The 23,618-nt window shown below is 34.5% G+C and overlaps 1 protein-coding gene across 2 annotated transcripts in view; it reads right to left on the bottom strand.

Moving 5' to 3' along the window:
• Positions 1-23,618, bottom strand: part of LOC145999577 (fatty acid synthase-like) — a 138,624-nt gene that overhangs the window by 20,196 nt on the left and 94,810 nt on the right. For both annotated transcript variants that reach the window (XM_083136602.1, XM_083136601.1), the window contains exons 19-27: positions 19,794-20,110; positions 17,523-17,825; positions 13,743-13,939; positions 12,084-12,326; positions 9,356-9,503; positions 8,376-8,561; positions 7,496-7,675; positions 4,548-4,749; positions 1,351-1,534 (exon numbers count right to left, since the gene is read on the bottom strand). In XM_083136602.1, the coding sequence (XP_082992728.1) occupies positions 1,351-1,534; positions 4,548-4,749; positions 7,496-7,675; positions 8,376-8,561; positions 9,356-9,503; positions 12,084-12,326; positions 13,743-13,939; positions 17,523-17,825; positions 19,794-20,110 (1,960 nt within the window). The remainder of the gene's footprint in view (positions 1-1,350; positions 1,535-4,547; positions 4,750-7,495; positions 7,676-8,375; positions 8,562-9,355; positions 9,504-12,083; positions 12,327-13,742; positions 13,940-17,522; positions 17,826-19,793; positions 20,111-23,618) is intronic.

Raw genomic sequence — 23,618 nt, 5'->3', positions numbered from 1 at the left:
AAGACCTAAAAAAAAAGGCTAAAAAACGACCAATAAGCCAAAAAAATGCTGAAAAAGGCAAAAAAGGACAAATAAAACCCACCTTTTTCTGGCCTACAATGACCCAAAATGAATATATATTATGTCGGGCCTCACCTTCGGACACTAGGGAAAAAAAGGATATTTCCTCAACTTCCGAGCCTTACTGATAAGTACTGATATCAATAACCAATATTCTATCGATTCATGTAAAATTCAATGTTCCATAATCAAGATTAATAGTTCATTAACCTCTTCATCTAATATTAAAAAAAAAAATTACCTTTGAACTGCATATTAAGATGGAACATTTATATTCACAAATATAATAGACAATGCCACAAAAATATCAACTTTGATGGTTAAAAATTACACATCACTGAAGAGCATGTGCTGTATATTGTTCTGAAGGAGGACATCTTTAGATTTTGAAATCACAAAACATGTGTTTCTAAACTCTTAAAATTCGCCTGTAACAAATTACCTCATTAAGTACTATTCCACTAACTTTGATTCAGAAAATCCAGATTCATAAGTTGCCAATTATGACAAACTGTTACCTTAAAATTCGTTTTTATGTAGTGCTAGCAGAATACATTTGCTATGCAAGAATTATTTTTTTTTTCATTATGTGTTTCATGAATCATGTACAAAGAAATAAAGTGTCAGTCTGTTACTTCTGAAATTGCTCATAACAATATGGTAGAATTACATAAATTTATAGGCTCTATTATATAGATATATCATGTCCCGCACTATGACATTGGGCTTTGGGCTCAGGCTATGAGCTGGTTCAAGTCTCCTGGAGGAAACAAAACTTTTCTCCTGAGATTTTGGACAGTATATGGAACTGGTGGCCACTGACCATCACAAGGAAGTTGGGGAGCTATGAATGAGTAGCATAACCCAGTCATAGAAAACCTGCAAGTGGGGGATCGTCATGCTGACATGTCACCCCGTAATTGGTTGGATGATTGCCCACCTCTGCTGTGGCATGTAGTAGTGAGGCCAGCAGTCGGTAGGTAGCCTTTGGCCATCAAGAGCTGTCGCATCATAGGTTATGTTATTATAGATATATCAGATCAGTAAAATTTTTGCTAATTCTACCAATAAATCAATATTGTGGTATCAGTGAAGAAATCTGGATCAATAACTTTCCAATATCAACACATCAGCAGTATGAATTTATCCCTAGTTAAAATAGCTTACGTACAACAATGAGGTGGCTGAAATTTTATCATGTCCACACATTTAATTTACTTCACTGTCATCTTGTAACAAAATTAAATTGTTGTTTGCCATCACTTATCCCAATTATAGAAATAACCATACCTGAATGCTTTTTCCACCTCTTCCTTAGAAAACACAGTAGCGGGTAATGGCTTTACGACTCCTGTTTGAATACCTTCCTCTACTAGAGACACCAGTGTTTTTCTTTCGTTGTTTGTTTTTGAAGAAAATAATGACTCGATTGTGCTCATGTGGAAAGAAATATGTCTTGAGATAAAGTCAAAACCTGTAAAAAGGTCAAACAAAATATTATGTGATTTCAAGTCTATTTATGTCTACATGTATGTTTACTTAATTAAATAAATTTCCTTCTATATAAGTCCATAATTCATATCTGAAATCTGTCTAGCCCAGAATTTTCAGAATTCAGGATGTTACTGTACAGGGTGTCTGAGAAGTACCCATGCCCCTAGATTACATAAACCCTAGATATATTAAAATGGGCATATGCAATTTATTTAACATAACATATGTATTTATTTGTATTATAACATACTTCCAAACTTTACATTACATTACAGTACATACTTACAAACAACAAACTACATATCCACTAGCCACTCCTCAACACTAACTGTGTCTGTTCACATGTTGCAACAACTGACATACACATTTGGGTGTGTGGTCCATCTGACCTTCAGAGCAGGGATTCCAACCACAAAAATTGAATTATTCCCAAGCATAGGCGTAGCTACGGGGTGTGCCGGGTGTGCCTAGGCACACCCTAATGGGCTGCTTTATCAAAGGGAATTAAAGACAGATATTTCAATGAGAGAGAAAATAAGCGGCAGTTTGTAAGAAGTTGAAAATGTCATTACTTGGTGCAAACGTGTGCATTATCGCTGATGAAACGGGTGTCTATAGATTTTCGATTTTTTTTATGTCATTGGAGAAAGAAGATATTTACTGCATTCTACTCTGTACTGCAGCGTCTTTCTTCTATACCTGTCACAAGCTGCACGTGACATACATACTATATTCAGAAATTTTCAACACTGTCATTTATTGAATTTATATTCCTTTACAAACAACAGTGCAGTTAAAGAGCCAAGTGATTGTGTTGCAAAATATGCTATTAAAAAGGTACAAGACCTCAATTTTTCTTTGTGCACACCCAAATATAAAGTTCTAGCTACGCCTATGTTCCCAAGTAACCGAATACCAACAAATTTACAAAACTGTTGCAACTTGATACATGCAAGTAGAGGTACGGGTACTTTTTGGACACACTGTATTCAATTAAGATACAGGATATTATGTATATACAGTACTATGATAATTGTATAAATATTCTGGTATAGGTAATGTTATTTTTGCATGGATTATTTTTTATTTTAAATCACACCACAGTTGAATATATGTTTACATGTAACTAACTCCAACTAACTCTCTAGCCTTCTTAAACTCGAAGGTTTATGGCTGCAGTGATACAAGCCTTCCACCTGTCTCTATCTTGGGCAAGATCAATTCAATCTTTTTCATCCTTACCGATTTCCTTTAGGTCCATCTCAACATTATCCCTCCATCTTCATCTTGGCCTTCCTACTGGTCTCTTACCATCAGGTTTCTCAACAAGAATCCTGTAAACTCTTCTTTTCTCTCATATTCGTGCCATATGGCCTGCCCACCTAAGTCTTGTTGATTTAATCATTCTAATAATATCTGGACATGAATACAAATTATGTAGTTCTAAATTATGTAACCTTCTCCACTCACCTGTCTTCTCATCCCTTTTTTGTTTTCAAATACTCTCAATCTCTGTTCCTCTCTCAATGTAAGGGACCAAGTTTTGCATCCATATAACATTACAGGCAAAATTACTGTTTTGTATATTTTAACTTTTAGTTCCTTAGATATTAAATGAGAAGACAAAAGTTTATGAAGAGAAATGTAACATGCATTTTCTGAATTAAGCCTACTTTTTATTTCCTCTTTAATATAATTTTCATTTGTTAGTATTACTCCTAAGTATTTGAATTTGGAAACTGGTTCAAACGAGTTGTTATCAATAATTAGATTTTGATTATTACCTAACACTTGGTATCGACCTGTAAGCATATATTTAGTTTTCTCTTAGCTAACTTCCAAACCTATCTGTTTAGCTGCTTTTAAAAAAAAATATTTTAGCATTATTCTTAATTGAATTTATATCATCCCCTTATAGTAAGTCTACAGCATCTGCATATGGTAACAACTAATTTACACAGTTTTATTTTAGTCCTTTATTAGTTTCTATGTAGGATGTAATCAGTGGCGTGCCCAGGATTTTCGAAAGGAAGGGGTTACGTATACTTTTTCTTGATAGTCTGCCCTCATTTTGTCATATTTTCCTACCATTGACCATCTTTCTTTAGGAATATTGAGCCAAAGATGGGGTTATACCCCCACCAACCCCCCCTTGGGCATGCCACTACATGTAATGTTTCTCTCTTCATGTCTATGATATATGGTGCTCTAACTTGTGTCAATGACAGTAACATGTCTTATCCTCCTCCTTACAAAATTTATTTTTATTTGCATGGTATGTACACACACACATATATGGATAAAATTTCTGACATATATGTATGCAATTAATAGGAACTAGTAGTGAACTATGGCTAAATATTTATGACCTAAAAAATCACCAAAATATGCCAAATAAAATATGCTCGTATGACCTAAAATTTTACAAAATATGCACTATAATTTGAAAAATATGGCCTTATAAGTGGACTGTTTCAAACATCAATATCTAACTTATGCTGAAATATTTTCATATACAAACTATTTTTAGTTCACTTTATGGTCCCTGATGAGTTCAAATGCACAATGAATACTTTCTGTAAATTTTAAATTAAAAAGATTTTGCTGCAGTGAAGAAAAAAAACCTTCAGTGAACATGGGAGGAGTAAGAACGAATTCACTTTGAAAATGACTGTATATTTCTAGAAAAAGCGAAAATATGCTGAATATGACCAAAAATCCATGAAAATATGTTTTATCATGTAGAAATGACCAAATATGCCAAAATATGCCCTTAAAAAGCACCTATATTCAATTAGTTTCTTCACAATATGAATTTCTATATATTTAGGGAACACATCACCCTTAGCAAAGGAATATGCTAAGTCATAAAAATCCTAGCCACATTTAAATTGCAATTGCGTATCAATGTGGGTCATACTCTAACTTCAAACTAGGACATATTGTAAGACCAAATTCTTCAAAAAGCAAATAAACTGTGATAATTAACACACCTAACTGTGTACTGTTGGGGAAACTGAAATTTCCAATTTCCACAAAATGTCCACCAGGAGCAAGACATCTAAGGAACGAGAAATTCTTCTGGACGGCAAGGGAACCGATGATCACATTAACACCTCGTCCCTCAGTCTTTGCCATCAGAAGAGTCTCGAGACTTTTGGATTCCTCCAGACTGATTATATTTGTCTCGTTAAGCTGTAAAGAAAGAATTAAAATTGATATAATATGTACATCATCTTGCCAATGAGGTTGATTTGATTTAAATTGTCTTCTACAAATTAACATGACATCCAAAAAATGACAAATATATCAGTAGGGGCATGCATATTTTGTTTTTGACGAAAAAACGAAATTTGAAAAAACACATTGTAGTGTTAATTTTTCATGTTTTTGCAAGGTGTGAGATGCATTTTGTGACCATGTTTTGTCACGAAATAATGCGAAATGAACTGCAAAAAGCGAAATTAACTCTTAAACACGAAATTTACCGTTTATATACCGACGCGACACCTTCCGAGGTCTGAATTATCCTGAGAGTTATGCAATTCCCGGAAAATTGATTAATTGTGCTGTTAATATTGGAGAAGCAAAAATGGACTCCTTTACACAGAAATAAACTTAATACTCTGATAACTACATAAATGTGCTATTAGAAGTGAAATGTTAATTCTGTGGAATAAGTGCAGTTTTTAAATCAAATTTAGGATTATATTCACAATTTTAAAACCAAAATGTATTTTTTTTACCACCTTTCATCCAATTTTTCACCGCTATAACACCGATATTTTATTTTATTTACCACTTTTGAACCCGAAATTGACTCAGTTTTTGTACCGAAATTTTACTTTTTTATTTACCAAAAATATGTGCCTCTATATATCAGCATCTTAAGAATAGCGAAGAATGAAAACAAGAAAAAGGAAAACAGAGAAGAGGAAGGTATTATCTACGAAGTGAAAGGTAAAGAATGTCAGTGTGTGTGTGTGTGTGTACATAGGAGAAACGAAAAAGACTGAAAGACAGGTTCAAACAAGAAAGGGATGATGTACGACTCAAGAGAGAGATAGAAATGTGATATAAACAGACGAGAGAAACAGGACATGACATAGAGTGGGATGAGGCTAAGCAGATAGGAAGGGAGAAGAGAATGCTAGTGAGAAAATGGAAGGGGGCCAAGGAAAGAGAGAAGAAAGGTGAAGAAGACACAATGAACTAGAAAGGGGGACTGAAGATAAACAAAGAATGGAAGAAGGTGTTAGAAAGAGTGGAAAGGACAAGAGAGAAAGAGGAGAGAAGAAGGAAGAAGAATGAAGGAAATAGAGCGTAAGATAAAGAGTCCAGCCACATTCTCTTTCAAGTGAAAGTACAGTTGACAAGGGAAAGCCACCTGCTAGATTGTTCCAGAACTACTTTCTAATAGTCTGGAGGGGAAGTATTTTTGTGTATATATATCATCCTGTTTTGTACCTTGTTACATTTGTTCTTGGTGCAGAGTCTGAAGAAGACCTTGCTAGAAGGTTGAAACGTTACGTTTAGTTTATGTTTTATAATAAAATAAATTTCTTGGTCAGCATATTGAGTTTTTCAAATATATCAGTGGTTCTCAACCTCCGTGAGCCCGTGACCCAGTAAATTCATTTCTTAAAAATCGATGCCCCGATTTCAACAATTTTACGCATAAATAGCTTTCTATTTTTTATAAAAAACTTTATACATTATTTAATATGTGGTTGCTAGCTTGAGCTGCAAGTTGCTTCACCCTTCTGGCCCTGAGTTGGGAGAAGCACTAAGATCGTAATCCAAGTTTGAAAGCTGCATGGGGCAGTCCATTCTCAGGAGCTTTGAATTTTCTTCAGCACAGGTGACAAAGAATTTATTCTTATCGCTGGCAAACCCAGAGTGAAAAGTCATCTTCCCAAGTGGTTGCCAACTCGAACTGCAAGTTTCAAACTTCAGGAGAACCTCTCGTGGCCCGGTATAGTTGATACCAGGGCCCGGCAGTTGAGAAACACTGAAATATATTATAACTATATTCCAATAAAAACGTAAGAAGATAAAAATCTGGCACCCTCCTTTTTGTTTGTTTTCTTGCATTCAAACCTGTATACACACAATTTTACAATATAACTTAAATTGCAATAAAGCTCAAAGCTATAGTTTCTAAAACAATCTTATAAAAATGGATGTATGTGTGGATATATGTATGTTTATTCCGGTATAACTCTCAAATGCCTGGATCAATTTCAGCCAAACTTGGTACACATATGACTTAAAATCTGTAAAGAAATCCTGTTGGAGTAAGACACCCCTGGCACCCCTAGGGGAAGGGGGAGGGAAGGGGTGACATGTAAAAATAATCTAAAATAACCGATATTATTGTGGAATCCATAGTTTTCGGGGTTGCTAAGATGAATAGTGACACTCCCAATGCCGTTCAACTCCAAGTTCATCACCTATCGGCATGGGGGGGGTGAGAGGGGGTGAAAAGTTAAATGTCAAAAATGACCTAACTCTCGAACGCCTGGAACAATTTCAACCAAACTTGGTACACATATGACTTACAATCTGGAAAGAAATATTGTGGGGGTAAGACACCCCTGGCACCCCTGGGGATGGGAAGGAGTGACATGTAAAAATAATCTAAAACTACGATATTAGTATGGAATCCATAGCTTTTTGGGGTCGCTAAGATGAACAGTGACACTCCCAATGCCGTTCCATTTATTTATTCTTGCTGCTGGAGGTGAAACTAAAAATGTTGTTTATAATCAAGTTTTGAGTTAAATTAATATTATAGTGAATCTGTAAATAAAATTAGTTACATTTTACACTATAGTTAGAATTCATTATTTTCCTGTCTAATAGAAGATTGGGATTAATAAATAAATACCCGGGCAATGCCGGGTAATCAGTTAGTTTTTTATAAAAGAAATGTAAGTACCTGTGGATAATTTTGTTGAAGGTACTTCTTATTCTCCTTGTTGTTTACTGTGATGAATATAGTGCAGCCTATATTTGCTGCTACTGAAATTGCAGCCAAATGAGCACCATTTGTGTCAGCGTGAAACAAAAGCGAATCTCCTGGTTGTAATCTTCCTTGAACCACAAGGGCATTGTAGGCCTGTAAAATCAAAGCATTGAAGATTAAATCAAGTTGGTTAAATATTTCTAATTTAAAAAATGTTCTATTCATATTTGCGAAATGAGAGACGCAGTAGTAAACAAAAAAATACAGAGAACATTAATACTCACTTTTTCCGCAAAGCTTTTTTTCATAGTTCTATTAATTTGTTGCAACAAGTTCCAATGAGGATGGTGGTAGTGGCCACCAAAATTAATAGAACTACAAAAACAGCTTCATGAAAAAAGAGAGTACTAAGGTTCTCTATATTTATTTTTAAAATGTTCTAGTTTCCAATAATCATTTTTTTATTTCAAATTTGTCATTGAACAATAAAGCACACAAAAATTGTGTGTTTGTCTATGTTCATTGTCCATAAATCAATGAAAATTAATGTATTGATTAATTGCTAAAGATTATTACTTATTCTGAATATGAATGTATAATTAATGTGTGCTGGTTTTGTAATTAAAATGTCTCTTTCACAGGTAAAATTTATTGCAGTCATCTTGTTACATGCATTAATTAAGAAGGTTCATGAACCATTCATGTTTTTCATAGAACATTTGTAATTTTATATCAGATTAATAGAAAATCAGTATTGGTTAAATATATATCGATACTTTATGACTGTCAGCAAAAAAAATTCAAATTGGTCCATGAATAGTGCAGATATACTATGGAAAAAAGGCGAACTTACAAGACTATATGCAACAGGAACAGTGGAGGCTTGCTGAAGAGTCCATTGGTCGGGAACATTCCACACGTATCCACATGTGCAATCGTCTTGTACAGTTGTCGCCAGGCCATAGGATGGGACCATCCCCATCACCCTCTTGCCTCGTTTATCACATCCAGAAAACTCCATGCCGAGACCATGGTCCTGCTTTAAGTGAACACAAGTTGTTTATATCTAATTTTAATCTGCTTTGTCTTTATTATTAGCTGATTGAGAATCTGTTTGGCTTCAATTAATACATTTGCTCCCTTAAACATAAACAAAGATTACAATCTATCTAGAAATATGTTTCGGGAAGTAGTAGTAATAATAATAATAATAATAATGTTTAAATTAAAATAATTAAATTAAATCAAATCAATACTAATTAATATACATAAATTAATATTATATTATTATTACACAAATAGGTAAAAAGACTGTACAAGAATAGATATATAACAGCGCATATTCATTACTTAGCTTACCTGTAGTTAATATCAGAATCAGGAATCGTTTACATAAAAATAAGTGCCCTGGCAATGAAATTAATGTCAAATAGATGAATAATTGAATATTTATCGAATAACAAAAAGTTTGGGAAAAGTAAGTTTCTGATTAATATTTTATGCATATTATTTTGAGTAGTAGTGTACATAAATCTTCTTTGTAAAAGTTTTTCTTGTATGTATGCATTGCTTGCATTGTAGAATTATTTTCCTGTAGTTTATGGTTAATACAAGCATAAGAAAACAGTTTTTCTTTGTGACGTTTCAGGAGAACACACGCTCCCTTCATCAGACATTTATTTTCATTTTGACTAAAGATACAGTTATAACAATGGTTAGTAATTTTTAAACAAAAAGAATCCGTTATATAATGTTTTTGTAAGAGGTTTGCCATGTTGTTCCATGTAGCATTCAGTTTCATATAGAGAGAGTTATTTAGTAACATACCCATACCTGCAATAAAGTAGTGCTTGTCTGTTGGGTGATGCTACTTTGATGCAAAGAATCGTAGGTAACTTTTCCAGTAGCTGTCATAATGTCATGATCATTTAATGGAGAAAAATGCACATCATAAACCTTGGAGTTGGTTGTTTCTTCTCTTCTGAAAAAAAAAAAATAGAACAATGACCTATTACCATTGTACTTAGAAGAAAGCCACAGCAAATTTGTCAACTACTTTTCAAATATTTCAATAAAAAATAGTTAATATTAACTATTCGTTTAATTATAGAATGAAATCATGTACTGAGAATATTATTTTATAAGCAAAATGTAAATTCATAACAGCATCAAAATTCAGTGAAAAGTTGGTTAGTTGGTTGTTGATTTGCACAGTAAGGCTAATCGGGACTGGACCTACAGTTTAAAGTGGGATCTGAGCCACTATGTGCCTCCACTGGGTATCAAACCCAGAACCCCTTGATTACAAGGTAACGAGGCTACCACTGCACCATTGGTGCGGCTCTCAATGAATATTGAACAGAGTACCAGTGGCACATCAAACATGAAAAGAAACTGTAATATAGTAATTTTATAAACCTCCTTTAATTCTTAGTTTTAACCTTCAACATGTTCTGCTTATTGCTCTTAAGCATAAATACGAAATATATAAATTAATTGGTTATTAATTGTGAAAATGTTTATATTTTGATTATACCAGGTGAGTCACCTAAAATTACCACCGGAAATATTTTGTGAACAACAATAAATTTTGAAAAACTGCTTTCGCAGATATATAGGTATCAGAGGGGCTCATAAAATTAGTGGACACAATATGTTCAACTACGTAAGGAAGTACAATTTTCAAGACAAACTTAGTTGTTGTTTTTTTAATGGAAACCCCATTTTATTTTCAGCTCATTTGAAAGTACGGAACAATTCATTAAGAGTGGCGTTTGGTACATTGTAAAACGTCAAGTTGTTCTCAAGTAATTGTAACTTGAAGTTGAGTGTGAAGGCACATATTCAGTATGCCTGTCGCCCTGTCGGCAGAGCCGAGCGTAAATGCCGTTGTGCATACAGCCTGCTTGTGCTGCATTCCTACACTCGCCATAGATAAGTATCATCTCGGCCTTTCAGAGTTTGAAAATATTATTTTCTCAGCAACAGTTCTGACGTAGGTACACTATCACAAACACCTGGTTAATCAGTGTACTTTGTTGCGCCCTTGCTTTATTTGATAAATTTGGTAAATCAATTTGAATGAAAGAAAAAATGTATAAGATGCAAAGTTTAATAGTTGAAAACTTAAAGATTTGTCATGACCAAACGAGAAGAGTTGATTGTTCCGATGTAATAAAAACTGTATAAACGCCAATTACAAATTAGAAAGACATTAATGTACTAACATTTATATATGTAACTGATGGCGGAATGTTTAAAATTTATACTTTTTAATTAACAAATATTTGTTAACTCACAAAGATGTATCAGAACCTTTTAGATCATTTGTCAACACTTACTTACGTACAAACTACATTTTATTGTAACTTGCAGTTGTTGGAACATAACAAATTTCCTAAGCACAACGCATAGTATGCAGAAGAGAAGCATATTTGTTACGATAATGAATGGCGTCAAAAGCGGGATATGTATGTTACAACACATGAATCAACTTGTGAGAATGTTTGTTTCAAGTGTCAACTTCAGGTTACAATTACTTAAAACTACTTGACGTATTACAATGTAACAAATGCCACTCTTAATGAATTTTTCCATCAAGTGAGCTAAAAATAAAATGGGGTTTCCATTAAAAAAAAACTAAGTTTGTGTTGAAAACCATATTTCTTTACGTAGTTGAAAGTATTGTGTCCACTAATTTCATGAGCCCCTGTCACACCTTTATATCTGCGAAAGCAGTTTTTCATTATTTATTGCTGTTCACAAAATATTTCCAGTGGTAATTTTAGGTGACACCCTGTATAGGATGCCTGTACTTCAGACTCAGGAACAAGAATGATTTTTTCAGACCTATGAAAAATTTTGTTTATATGCCCCGCACAGTTTTCTAACTAGTGCCAGTTTATATGTGAAATGATATCTGTTACAATGAAATTATAATAAAGTCGACAGTGCCAAATATCTCCAAGTATGGAACTGTACAATAGTTTATAATTTGGTTTGATTGATTGATTTTACATCACCGGCACATCAGGACAAAGGTTATTTTTCCCTGCCACACAATATGGGGATATGACCCTTAACAAGAAAATATAATAGGTTTGTTAAGAAGTTTTTAAATAAACTGCTAAAACTAATACTGGCATACATTGGTTGATTAAATTAACTGAAAATTTTGGGTGCATCAGCACTTGGGTTATTTACTCCCATCACATTAGATGGGCACGAGCCCCTTACCAAAATTAAAATCAACACTGGTCACTGAGGACTACAATCTCCTTATGTAGTTAAAAGCTGAGGCTGTAAAGTGGCACTAAGCACACACAAGGACAACACAGAGCCCTACAGATGATTATACTGGCCACAGGTACAGATGCCAGAGACCTGCAAGAATGCAATTACCAGCGTGCACTATGTTAAAGTGAGGTTGAATTTCGGATGCCTTCTCAAAGATCACCCCTAGTATCCAGTATGTCAAAGACCCAGGTTCGAGTCCAGGCCGAGATTGCATTTTCCCCTTAAATTTGTACACATTAAGGAATTGATTTATAGTGAAAATTACCTGTAGACAGTTGGAGGACTTGCAATCCATCGTAAGCTAGACAGGTCACCCTGGATTAATGTATTCACATGTGCATGTTCTGCTTCAACAGTCTCTCTTGATGCAGCCAGTGTCAAGTGCCTGAAGCTTCCCCATTGGCCGTTTTGGTAAACATTGATCACTAGATCCTTCTTCAGCTGGTTTTCGTACAAAGGATTCGACACAGAGAATAGTTCCACTTGATTATCTTGGATGAATACACTCCTGAAATTTTACATAAACTGATTACGATAAAACAATACAATCATTTCTTATTTATAATCTTCATATCTGAGAATTCAGTGTTAAAGATGTGCACATCTCTACCTCAATAGTCAAGCATTTTGCAATATTAAGTAGTCTATAATTGTATTCATATTTTATTACTGTATTTGGATTTCCTTTATGTAGAATTTCTTAAAATCATTACTGTAATTCCTGTCTAAAATTGTATTAATATTTTATTACTGTATGTATTATTATATGATGATTTCCATAGCTATGGATATGGGTCAACAGAAATAAATAATTATTATTATATACTGATGCCTCTCTAAAAAGAAGTAGTTGTTTGGTTAGGTATTTATGCTGTAATTAATTATTGAAATTTCAGATAAAACAACTGCATGTAACACTAACTTTGATTTGAGAGCGCAAGTTTTCTATCTACCAGATAGAACACTGCATTTTAGATAAGATTAGGTAGTTATTCTGTAATAGAGATGACACAATTTCATTATAACTTTGTCATTTTGTAGCAAAGTAAATTAAATATACAATCAATCAACTACTTTGATTCCATTATTATTAAACATAACATGTTTGTCTGTAAAAAGAAAAAGTAAAAACTGAAGTCCTCCATGCTAGCAGCACTATTACTGCTACTAAGCAACTCCCATAACACAACTGACTGAGATTAGAATGCAAGTTTGTTTTGTGTTTTAAGTCAACTTTTATGCAGAGATGATGTAGGTGGGGCTGGACCTACAGTTTAAAGTGGGATCCGAACCACTATGTACTTCCACTGGGTATCACACCTGGTTAGAATGCAAGTGGTTTTTCTCACGATCAGATGACATTTGTGGTTGGTTGAGGGAAATTATCGTAAGGTTGCATTGGCTGTCAGAGTTGCAGTCTTGTGGCTGCTGCCAAATTTTGTAGATGAACCAAAAACACACTCAATATATCGATATTGGTTGTGTGTAGACATCAGACAATAGCAGAGATGAAACAATTGCATCCTAAATAGACCACAACCAATATATCTCGATTTGAGGATAGAACATTTGCATTCTCAATGGACGAATTGACACTTTCTCAGAGTCTAATTAACCTGAAAGTTATGCAAAATGCAAAATTCGAAATTTTCATTGATTTTATACCAATATTATGTGGGCGGAAAAGCCTGTATTTTGTGATTACTTAACTTACACAATTCTTGAATATGTTAAAGTAAAAAAATATGGCAAATTAATGCATATAATTAAAGTGGAATATTTAGAAACTAATATGAATCAATATTTTGAACACCTTTGAATATTACAATTTTCAAGAATCCGTATGGTATCGGTTCAGCTCTAGGTAAAATAAAATGTAAGTTCTTGACCTTTTATCATAACATATAACAAATGATTCACTTACCTCATATTACTACAGCCATATTCATGCTTCAAACAGTTTGCAAGCCCAATAATTCCATTTGCTTTCTCACCCTGTGAGACCAAGATTACTCTCTTCTGTTGAATGTCATTTCTTTTAATTGTGGCTTTGAGCATATCTACCCATCTGAAGTTTTCTTCTGTGATTCGAATCACAATGGGATTGACAACTCTAATTTCCTGTAAAATAAGGAAACGATGCAATTGTTACTCTTCTTACACTTTCTGAAATTAAAGTTACTTAAAACTAGTACTTAGTAACAAGTTTTCAATTCTGTCCTTCTGGCAAGTATGTTTAAAAGTCATCAAGCAAAAGTGGGTTCTTTTATTACTGAGAATGCAATTTGTAAAATTTTATGATTGGGCTGATTAATAAAAATTTTATCAGAATGAGGTAGATCTGGCTAAGTTACTGGAGGAAAGTTACAGTTACCTTGCATCTAAAAGTAACATTACCATTGCATATAAACAATACCATTACCATTACTACCATTGTTACTTTGCTGACAAAAATAACATGCTACCATTACTTTGTCATACAATAAGAATATTTAACTATTTGCCCAAGAATTGCATCTGTTCTGTGGTGTAATTTTACATTTACAAGTTTAAAACAACACAACAAAGCATGGTCTCCCGAATGATGTAGTCGTAACATTATTGCCTTGTAATCAAGGAGCCCCAGGTTCGAGCGCTGATGGAGGCACATTGCGCAGTGGTCCAGTCCCGATTAGCCTATCTGTGCATAAAGTGGACTTAAAACAAGGATTCAAACAAACAACAAAGCATGTTCCATCCTGGCAAATAAATTCTAGATTTCTAAATGTATCGAGGTAATGCAATTAATGAGTAATGAGGTACTATTCCAATTACTCATGTAATTTTAATAATGCATTAATAACACAATTATAACACCATTAAGCCTTGTTTCCATGATTATGAAAAACTAAATATGCTGACCAAGGCTGTAATTTATTTTATTAAAAACATAAACTAAACGTAACGTTTAAACCTTGTAGCAAGGTCTTCATCAGACTCTGTATCAAGTACAAAAGTAACAAGATACACAAAAAGGGCATTATATATACACAAACATTACTCCCTCCAGATTATTAGAAAGTTGTTAGGAACTTTCTAGCAGGTGGCTTTCACTTGCCAACTGTACTTTCACCTAAAAGGCTAAACAATTAGGTTTGTGTATATATAATGCCCTTTTTGTGTATCTTGTTACTTTTGTACTTGATACAGAGTCTGATGAAAACCTTGATAGAAGGTTTAAATGTTACGTTTAGTTTATGTTTTTAATAAAATAAATTACTGCCTTGGGCAGCATATTTAGTTCTTCATTAATAACACAAGTATCAAAAAGGTAACATGTTACTAACACAAGTACCAAAAAAGTACCATGTTACTTGTAATAAATTATTCCCCAACACATGGAATTATTATATATTTGTGTGAGAAGAGAATTCAACTGTGTCTGTGCTATTAGTTTAAATTAACACTTCATTTTAATTTTTATGGATACAAACATAAGTTTTCTACACTCTGATTTTGCAAAGTATATGCTTTTTCAAAGAAAAACCAATTATAGTCACCTGGCTAAATGCATTAATTATGGATGTTAACGCACAATTATACTTCGAAGAACCATTGTAATTTTACATTAGATTGGTTGAATATCAGTTATCAGTATCGGTAAGCTTTACATCGGTATTTTACGGTATAATGGAAAAAATCATATTGTTTCATTTTAATGTACGATTAGGTAATCTCAGTGTAATTGAAGTACATACTTCAAGGCAAAGTAAATTCTCATTTATCATATACTACTACTGTATTCCTCATAATACTATGGTCAGGCCCCTAGCCAGGCTGAGCCCCTCCTAACACTGCCATTAGCCCCCTTGATATCAAGAATAAGAGAGTAAAAAATGTAGACAGCAGATATAGGGTGAGGCAGTCAAATGGGAAGATTTAAAAAAATCACAAAAAATATAGAGAAAAAATATTAGTTAATTTTTAAACATGAATGTACTGTACATGAGTTGAAATTGCTAGTGTACCTGAAAAATGTTTATTGTTTTATTTAATATGGTGTCAGTAAGATGGCGTCCTTGGTTTTGCACACATTGTCGGAGTCTCAGAGTAAATCCCCCCATGATGTTATGCTGACATATTGGTAACCTTTTTCCTGCCTGTCCTCGATGGCTATGACCCAGATGTAGAAACACTCTTCCAGCAAGATGGTGCAACTAGCTATACTGCCAGAGTGTCTATGGATGTGCTTAGACTCGAATTTCATGGTCGTCTCATCAGCACATTCGGTGATATTCCATAGCCTGCCCGTTCACCCAATTTGTTGGCTCCTGTCTTTTTCCTTTGGGGTATTCAAGGACAAACCTCCAAGAACCAGGGATAATTTGAAGGAGCGAATTCAGCAAGAGATACACAACATTCCATTGGAGATGGGCGGATTTACTCTGAGACTCTGACAATGTGTGCAATACCTAGGACGCCATCTTACTGACACCGTATTAAAGAATGAACATTTTTCAGGTACACTAGTAATTTCCACTCATGTACAGTACATTCATGTTCAGAAAATAAATAATATTTGCTCTCTATTTTTTGTGAATTTTTTAAATCTTCCTTTTTGACTGCCTTGCCCTATATTATTTTACTCACAACTTGGTGAAGGATAAATTCACAGAACATGAACAGCAGTATTGCATTCATTTTGTTTATGAACTGAAGTCTAAGGAGCAGCAAGTATTTAGAAGATTCTCTAGACTTTAGAAAGTTCTTTCATAGCGGAACATCCTTATCTGTATCTTCACTGCTCCTGTTCCATCCTTTCCGTTTAGATAGAAATTTGTGACTTGCACATTCCTTCCACATCTGCATCAATGGCCAACAGCTCCCAAGTTTTGCGAACGAAGGGGAGTTTCATTGCTTTGGCTGGGCTGGAGGGGGGGGGAGATATACGGTAGGCACTATGATTGAATACAGTGCATCTTTTCTTGTATGATATAAATATCTCTATCATCAAAAGTACTATTGAGTGTCTAGTAAGGTATGATGTCAGTAGCAGTCAATTAACACTTCAAGAGATGTTTTTGAAGATATAGATATGATATGATATGATTTATTTCATTCCTTTCACCATTGTACAGTGGTTGTTTTCCACACATGGTATGGAACATGTCAGTACATTACAATTTATAATTATTTTCAAATAGGTACAAGTATGAAGATATTATACATAACATTTAAAAAACATTGATTACATTATAATTGATTCTCCTTGTTAGTGTTAGTTGCAAGGTTTACATTAATTTACATACATATAATAGATAAAATCAATACATACATACATGTCCTAGGAGTTCATTTAGGATATGACAATTTGCAATTTATTGTCAGGTACTCTTTAACATAATAAAAACAATTATCTAATAGGTATTATTTTACATGCTTTTTATATGAGGTAGATGATTGTATTATTTTTATATCACTTGGAAGGTTATTGAAACAGTGAACAGCCATATATTTGTATGATATTTCTAAATTTTATATTAACCTAATGACCCCCTCCCACACACATGAATTACACTCATTTAATACTGTTAAACTTTTGAAAAGTGGACTTGGTTTAAAAGCCCCCTCCCCCCCCCCCTGATAACCCGTGAGTCCCGCCTGGAGATCAATTCTAGTTACGGGCCTGACTAAGGTGGAATCAATGACCAGTAATAGTACTTACTCTTCGCAATAAGTAAAAAGTCCTCGACTCCACTGTCATCTTGCTGACTATCTCCAGGCCATATCTTCTGAATTCCTCATCACAGATATTGGAAACCTCATCCAGCAGTAAAAATCCACCTTCTTTTATAGAATCCATCAAGTTGAGCATTGGGGCCTCTTGCCTTGCTGTGTTTCTGGCCACCACCAGATGGCAGTCTTGTTCAACTGGTCCAGTTGACAGGTCTCTTTCAATAACTTGCATGCCATCAGCAACTTTCTCAGTACGCTTGGAGCCTACCGAAATTACTACACTCAAGTCTGGCTGAAAATAATATTAATAGTGGTAGAAGGAAAACAGAAAAGAAAATCAAATGACTCACTAAATAAAAAACATTTTAGAATCTTGCATCTGATTCAATGTTATATATATGATAACTTTTCTGGTTATTACTTTCAACTAAATTGAATGTGATGATAAGAATGGTAAGTTTGGAAAATGCATGTGCTGTTTATAATAAACACATTCTTCCAGAATAAAACACAAAACGGTATCCTATGTCAAATTAATTCACCTCCAGATTTTCATCACTGAAAATTCCCTTCAGCTCCAATTTAAATTTTCTCTGCTACATACTTTGTACAGTTTAGTTTAGTTTATTCTACCGTTGTGTACAAATTACAGTACATGGTAATATAGGACATGTCAATACTTACATTACAATACAATACTACATTCATAGATTTTACGAATACAAAATACATAGCCAAAAATTGTAAAAAAATGGGTCTTACTCTGGTATTATATCAAAATCACAAAAGAATATAACAAGAGAAGATATAGAACATTACAGCCTACTTCTAGGTGATACTAATTATCCACCTTCATTTGACATTTAAATTTACAAGAATAATATGTGATTATACTACATTATATACATTTTGTCTTATGTAAAAGTCACTTCCATGTATTCAGCTATAGAATAAAAAACATGCTTCAGAAGCATTGATTTTATCTTGTGCTTGAATATCATCAATTTTGGTTCTTTCCTCACATCTTGTGGTAGTTTATTGTAGAGATCTATGGAAGAGTTTAAGGGACCTGTCTTACATAAGTTAAGGCGGCAGTGTTTTATGTGAAGTTTGTCTTTATTTCTTGTGTTTAGGCCATGTATTTCCTCATTTGTGGCAAAGTTGGAAATATTTTGCTTAACATAAATTAAGCATTTATAAATATATATGCAGGGGAGAGGTAACACATTAAATTTACGGGAAAGAGTTCTACATGAATAAGTTTTCTTTGCTCCAGCTATGATTCTTATAGCTCTTTTTTTGAAGCATAAAAAGGACATTGGAGTGTTAAGGGCTACTCCGACAGTCACGGATGTTGCATTTTTCTCTTTTCAATTAGACTTAATTTCAAATGACACATGTTTGGTTTAAATATTATTGAAATTAAAACAATGAAATATCTGTGGGAAACATTTATTCCATTTCTGTGCAAGTTAACACCATTACAAAACTGGAAAATTAGATTAATGAGATGAACCATGTCCGGGTTATAATTTCCGTAATTGATTTAAACTAAACATGGGTCATTTGAAAGTTATTCTAGTTAAAAAGAGTAAAATGAACATCCATTACAGCTGGAGCGACTCGTAATGCTTATTGCAAATTTTATGTCAGTATGCACTACCGTATGTAATGACATCAAAGTTTGCATTTATCAAGATAAATTTTTATTCTTCAAGAAAGTGATATTTCAAAAAGATGTTTGCATGATGCACCTTAGAACATTTAGGGGAGACAGAGAGGAACTTCACATTTCTTGCGCTGCGATTTCATTTCTTTCCCTCTTCTTATAAACCACATGACATCTCTTTGTTGGAGTTTTCTTCTTCTTAGAAGCTAGGATATGCATGAGAAAATTTACCCACTGCTTAGCCTTAGAGGTGCTGAGATCACACAAGCTTGTAAACACATTCAGAGAAAGAAATGAACCAAGAAGGTACAGTGAGCACCATCTGTGAGCAATATTAAGAACAGAGGCAAAAATCGTGACCTTTCCATATTGTGGGTCTGACGATCAAATGAAGTGAAGGCCAAATTGAATCATGCATGAAAGAGATTTTACAAGAGGCGAACGAGTTAATTAGATACATTTCAACGTTCACGTACAATACTGAAAAGAAATGGCATGTAAGATATATATACAACGAGACTTATACTTCTGCCTCCCAAAAAAATGTCGGTGGAGAGAAAAATTGTAATTTGTCCAAACAAAGATACTCACATGGATCATAGGCTCCCCACTTAGGATTTCCAAGATCACTGGAGAAAATAACTCTTCAGTTTCACTCGCGACTTCAACGATTTTCAAACTCGGTTCGAATGTGTTCTCGATCACAATTTGCAAGCCAATTTGAAGAGCCGATGTTTTCGACACATTCTCAAGGTTCTCAGAAACGTAAGGTACAAATTTATACTTTTCTAGCTTAGGCGGTGCCTGGCTGTGATGTCGTAGAGGCATTAAATTCAGCTTCAAACCCTGCAGCTCCACACCACCAGACTTCAAAATGTTGAGTTTGTGGTATCTGTGAATTGTGTATGCTGTAACAAATAAAATAAAAGTGTTATCAGTCTTTATATAATTAAAAGTAAATAACATGCTATACCAGGGATGGAACAGATGAAATATACTCTATTGGCTAATATAGACATATTGATGCAGGTCACTCCAAAGGGTTCTGTACATCACCATGGGCGTCCGGAAGGGGGACCAAAAATTATGTATTTCACACATATAATTTCATTTTAGCCACAATAATATGTGTTATAGAGCGACTACAAGGATAAAAACCTTGAGTGAAAAGTCTCCATGCACCTTTCCCTTCCTCCCTTCAGCTCGGGCCATAAGAAAGCATGTTCCAGTCTGCCCCTCCACTCCCCACAGGAGGGCGGTGAACGGGAGTTGTGGGTCTGCACAGGTTTCTTTGCTTGTGGTTCCACTATAATTATTGCATGAACAATAAATTCAAATTTAAGCATTTTTTTTTTTAGGGAACAACACAATTTTTGGGGAAAATGTGCCTTGTTTGCCCCCCTGGGGAAAAAACCTTCCTTGCCCCTCCCTGGAAAAATCCTGCGGACGTCCATGTACATCACTGATAAATTTATCAATCCAGGATATCTTTAATGTTAGCATCTATCTTAATTTGTTTTGAATGATTTGCTTGATTTCACTTCCCTTTTGTGCCACTTTTGGCTAAGTTGCGAAGATGGGGATGAGTGATGATATGATGAAATTGATGAACGGATGTCCAGTCCGGGTTTCAAATCTGGGACCCCTGGGATCGTAGCGCAATGTCTTAACAACTCTGCCATGGGAGCTGGCCTATCTTAATTTGTATATCATCACGAGAGAACAAGAGGAACATAACTCCAATTTACAGGAAAGAGGAAATAATGTATTCTTAGGAACATGTCAATAAATTGGAGATACAAGACTCTATCTTACTGCTAAGGATTATAATTGAACATATGTATCTGACTCGAAATAGAAATCTTTGAAAGAGGCCATTTGAACCAAACTGAAAACTGCATTTTTGGAGTTATGTTGTTCTGGTTCCCATACGACAATATTGTCCAATATCCATTACTTTTACCTATTATAATTCTATCACTATGTTTCAACCACATTTCTCCCATCTTCCTTGGTGGTCAGGAAGCCTATGATTTAACTACAAACCTATACGGTGTATACTTTTAAAAGGAAAATGAGATCAGCCAATACACAGCCAGTGCTATTGCCAGACTAACTGCTAGTGGAAGGGAAAGACAGAGAATTCGCTGTGTCCAATATTCAACTATTTTTTTTATAATGCATACACAGTGAAATAATATAGTGAATATTTCTACATAGAAGGACTATAATATCATTTCACTGCAGCATATGTGAACTCAAACTGACTCAGACTCACAATGTTCAAGAACGCCCACGACAATGAAGGGTCATTGTGTATATTGAGACAAATTTAACACCCATTGTTTTCCCAAGATACTACAACTCAGCTGTCAACATGGTGGCAACAAAACAGACGAAAGACAAATGAAAGAGTCATTATGTGTGTGTTGAGACGTGTTTCCCAGTGTTTCTTCGAGAAACGATAACTCCAGCTGTGGGACTTGGACAGTCAGTTCAAAATGTCTTGCCCCATCTTAAGATGAACCTTAAAGAAGCGAGTTTTCTGAAAACTTCTTGCGTGCAAGAAGAATACAGAACACGGCTTTCAACTTGCACGCTGCAGTTCCCTAACTGTACAACGTTGCTGTATTGCCACTTTCTGGTCGCCATGGACACGCTCTGCATGGCCCCGCCCGATATAGCTTCCAAAACCGTATGCTGTATAGTGCATTAACAAAGTTCACGACCATAATTCTAAATCTCTTGTAATTGGTTAGCATACCAGATTTGCAGTGATACCACAGGTCTGTTATACATTCGATCCTCACCTCCAGCTAAAAACTATATTCACCAGAAGATGAGAGAAGAGGTGATCCCTCGAAACATAGTGCTAGTATGTACAAGGCAAAAAGATACACAACGGATAATGTCCAATTCAGATTGCATACTAAAAGTGAAGACCCACTTGCATGAATATTTAGACAAATAACACCTATAAATAATCTGTAATTTAGTGCATAATTCTGCCAAGTTGTTATTATTATGATTGGTGATTTGGTGTTTTAAGTCCACTTTATGCACAGTAAGGCTAATCGGGGCTGGACCTACAGTTTAAAGTGGGATCCGAACTACCATGTGCCTCCACCGGGTATTGAACCCGGGACCCCTTGATTACAAGGGAACGACGCTACCACTGCGCCATCATGGAGGCCTGTTATTTTTATGAATTTATACATATTTTTGTAAAGTAAATGTCTAAAATGAAGTTTCTTTTTCAAAGAAAAATCCTATTTCAGTCACCTGGTTATAGAGAATATTTAAGATCAATGACGTTCTTTGAGGAATATTTACAATTTTATATCAGATCAATATAATACTGGTTATTTGTTATTAGAGCTCAATCAAAACCAATAGTTATATAAAGCTGTCGGCCAATACTAGTGGTAAATATTGGTAAGAATTGTATTGCCAATACCTATACAGGACCCAGTTTGAATGCACTCCCTAACAGATGTCTGATACCCTACAAAATTAGGAACAATTTAAAGTTCCCATTAATTTTATGCCAAAATTCATTTAATAAATAAGTCATTAAGATATTCTCTGATTATTACTTGAATGGATCTATGACAAATAATAAAACTGTGGTTGATATGTATGATAAAGTTGGCTGATTGATTTAGTTTATTTTAGTGAACTTTTCTGCCACTTTTGGGGAATTACGAAGATGGGGATGAAGGGTGATAAGGTTAAATGTATGAAGCAACCATCATAAACATATAGGGTGACACAATACGAGTCCCAGAGAGGATTATACTGGGGTGAGTCCAGACGCCAGCACCTTGCTAGTCTGCAAGATTCAGTCCAGCTCCTACTATGTGGAGGGGAGGTTGACATTTGCGTGTCTTTGGAAATTGTTGCCCCTTACGCCCCACTAAAGTTGATAATAATAATAATAATAATAATAATAATACTGACAAAGTGTGCAAGTCAGAACTGGTAATAAGTGTCAACATTAATATAAATGTTAGTTCAATGTGGTGTTGCTTCCTTAATGTACTGTGTGTCCGAGAAAAAATATACCAATAAAGAATTTAAATAACTCAACCATCGTTAATGATAGAAATGTCAAATAACGTTTATTTGGAAGAGGGAAGAAAGGATTTTTATTTACCACCAGAAGGGAAAAAATCGTAGCATAATTAAGCGCATGCGCAGCTTTGTTCGTGAGTAGTCTGTACAATGGCGCTGTTTACTGTTCGTCAGAAAGTTGAGTGCTGCTTTTGGTTTGCAGAATTGAAGTCTCCTGTAACAATACAAAGAAGATTCCGGCAACAATATGGACAGGAAGCACCAGACCGTCATTACATTGCTAAATGGCATAAACAATTGCTGGAAACAGGGTCTTTCTTGAGGAAGAAAGGTAGTGGTTGG

Source organism: Lepisma saccharinum, chromosome 15 (genome assembly GCF_977018435.1).
Source record: "Lepisma saccharinum chromosome 15, izLepSacc3.1, whole genome shotgun sequence".
Lineage (NCBI taxonomy): Eukaryota > Metazoa > Arthropoda > Insecta > Zygentoma > Lepismatidae > Lepisma > Lepisma saccharinum.
The sequence above is the reverse complement of the archived record's forward strand: the minus strand, read 5'-3'. Positions and strand labels throughout refer to the sequence as shown.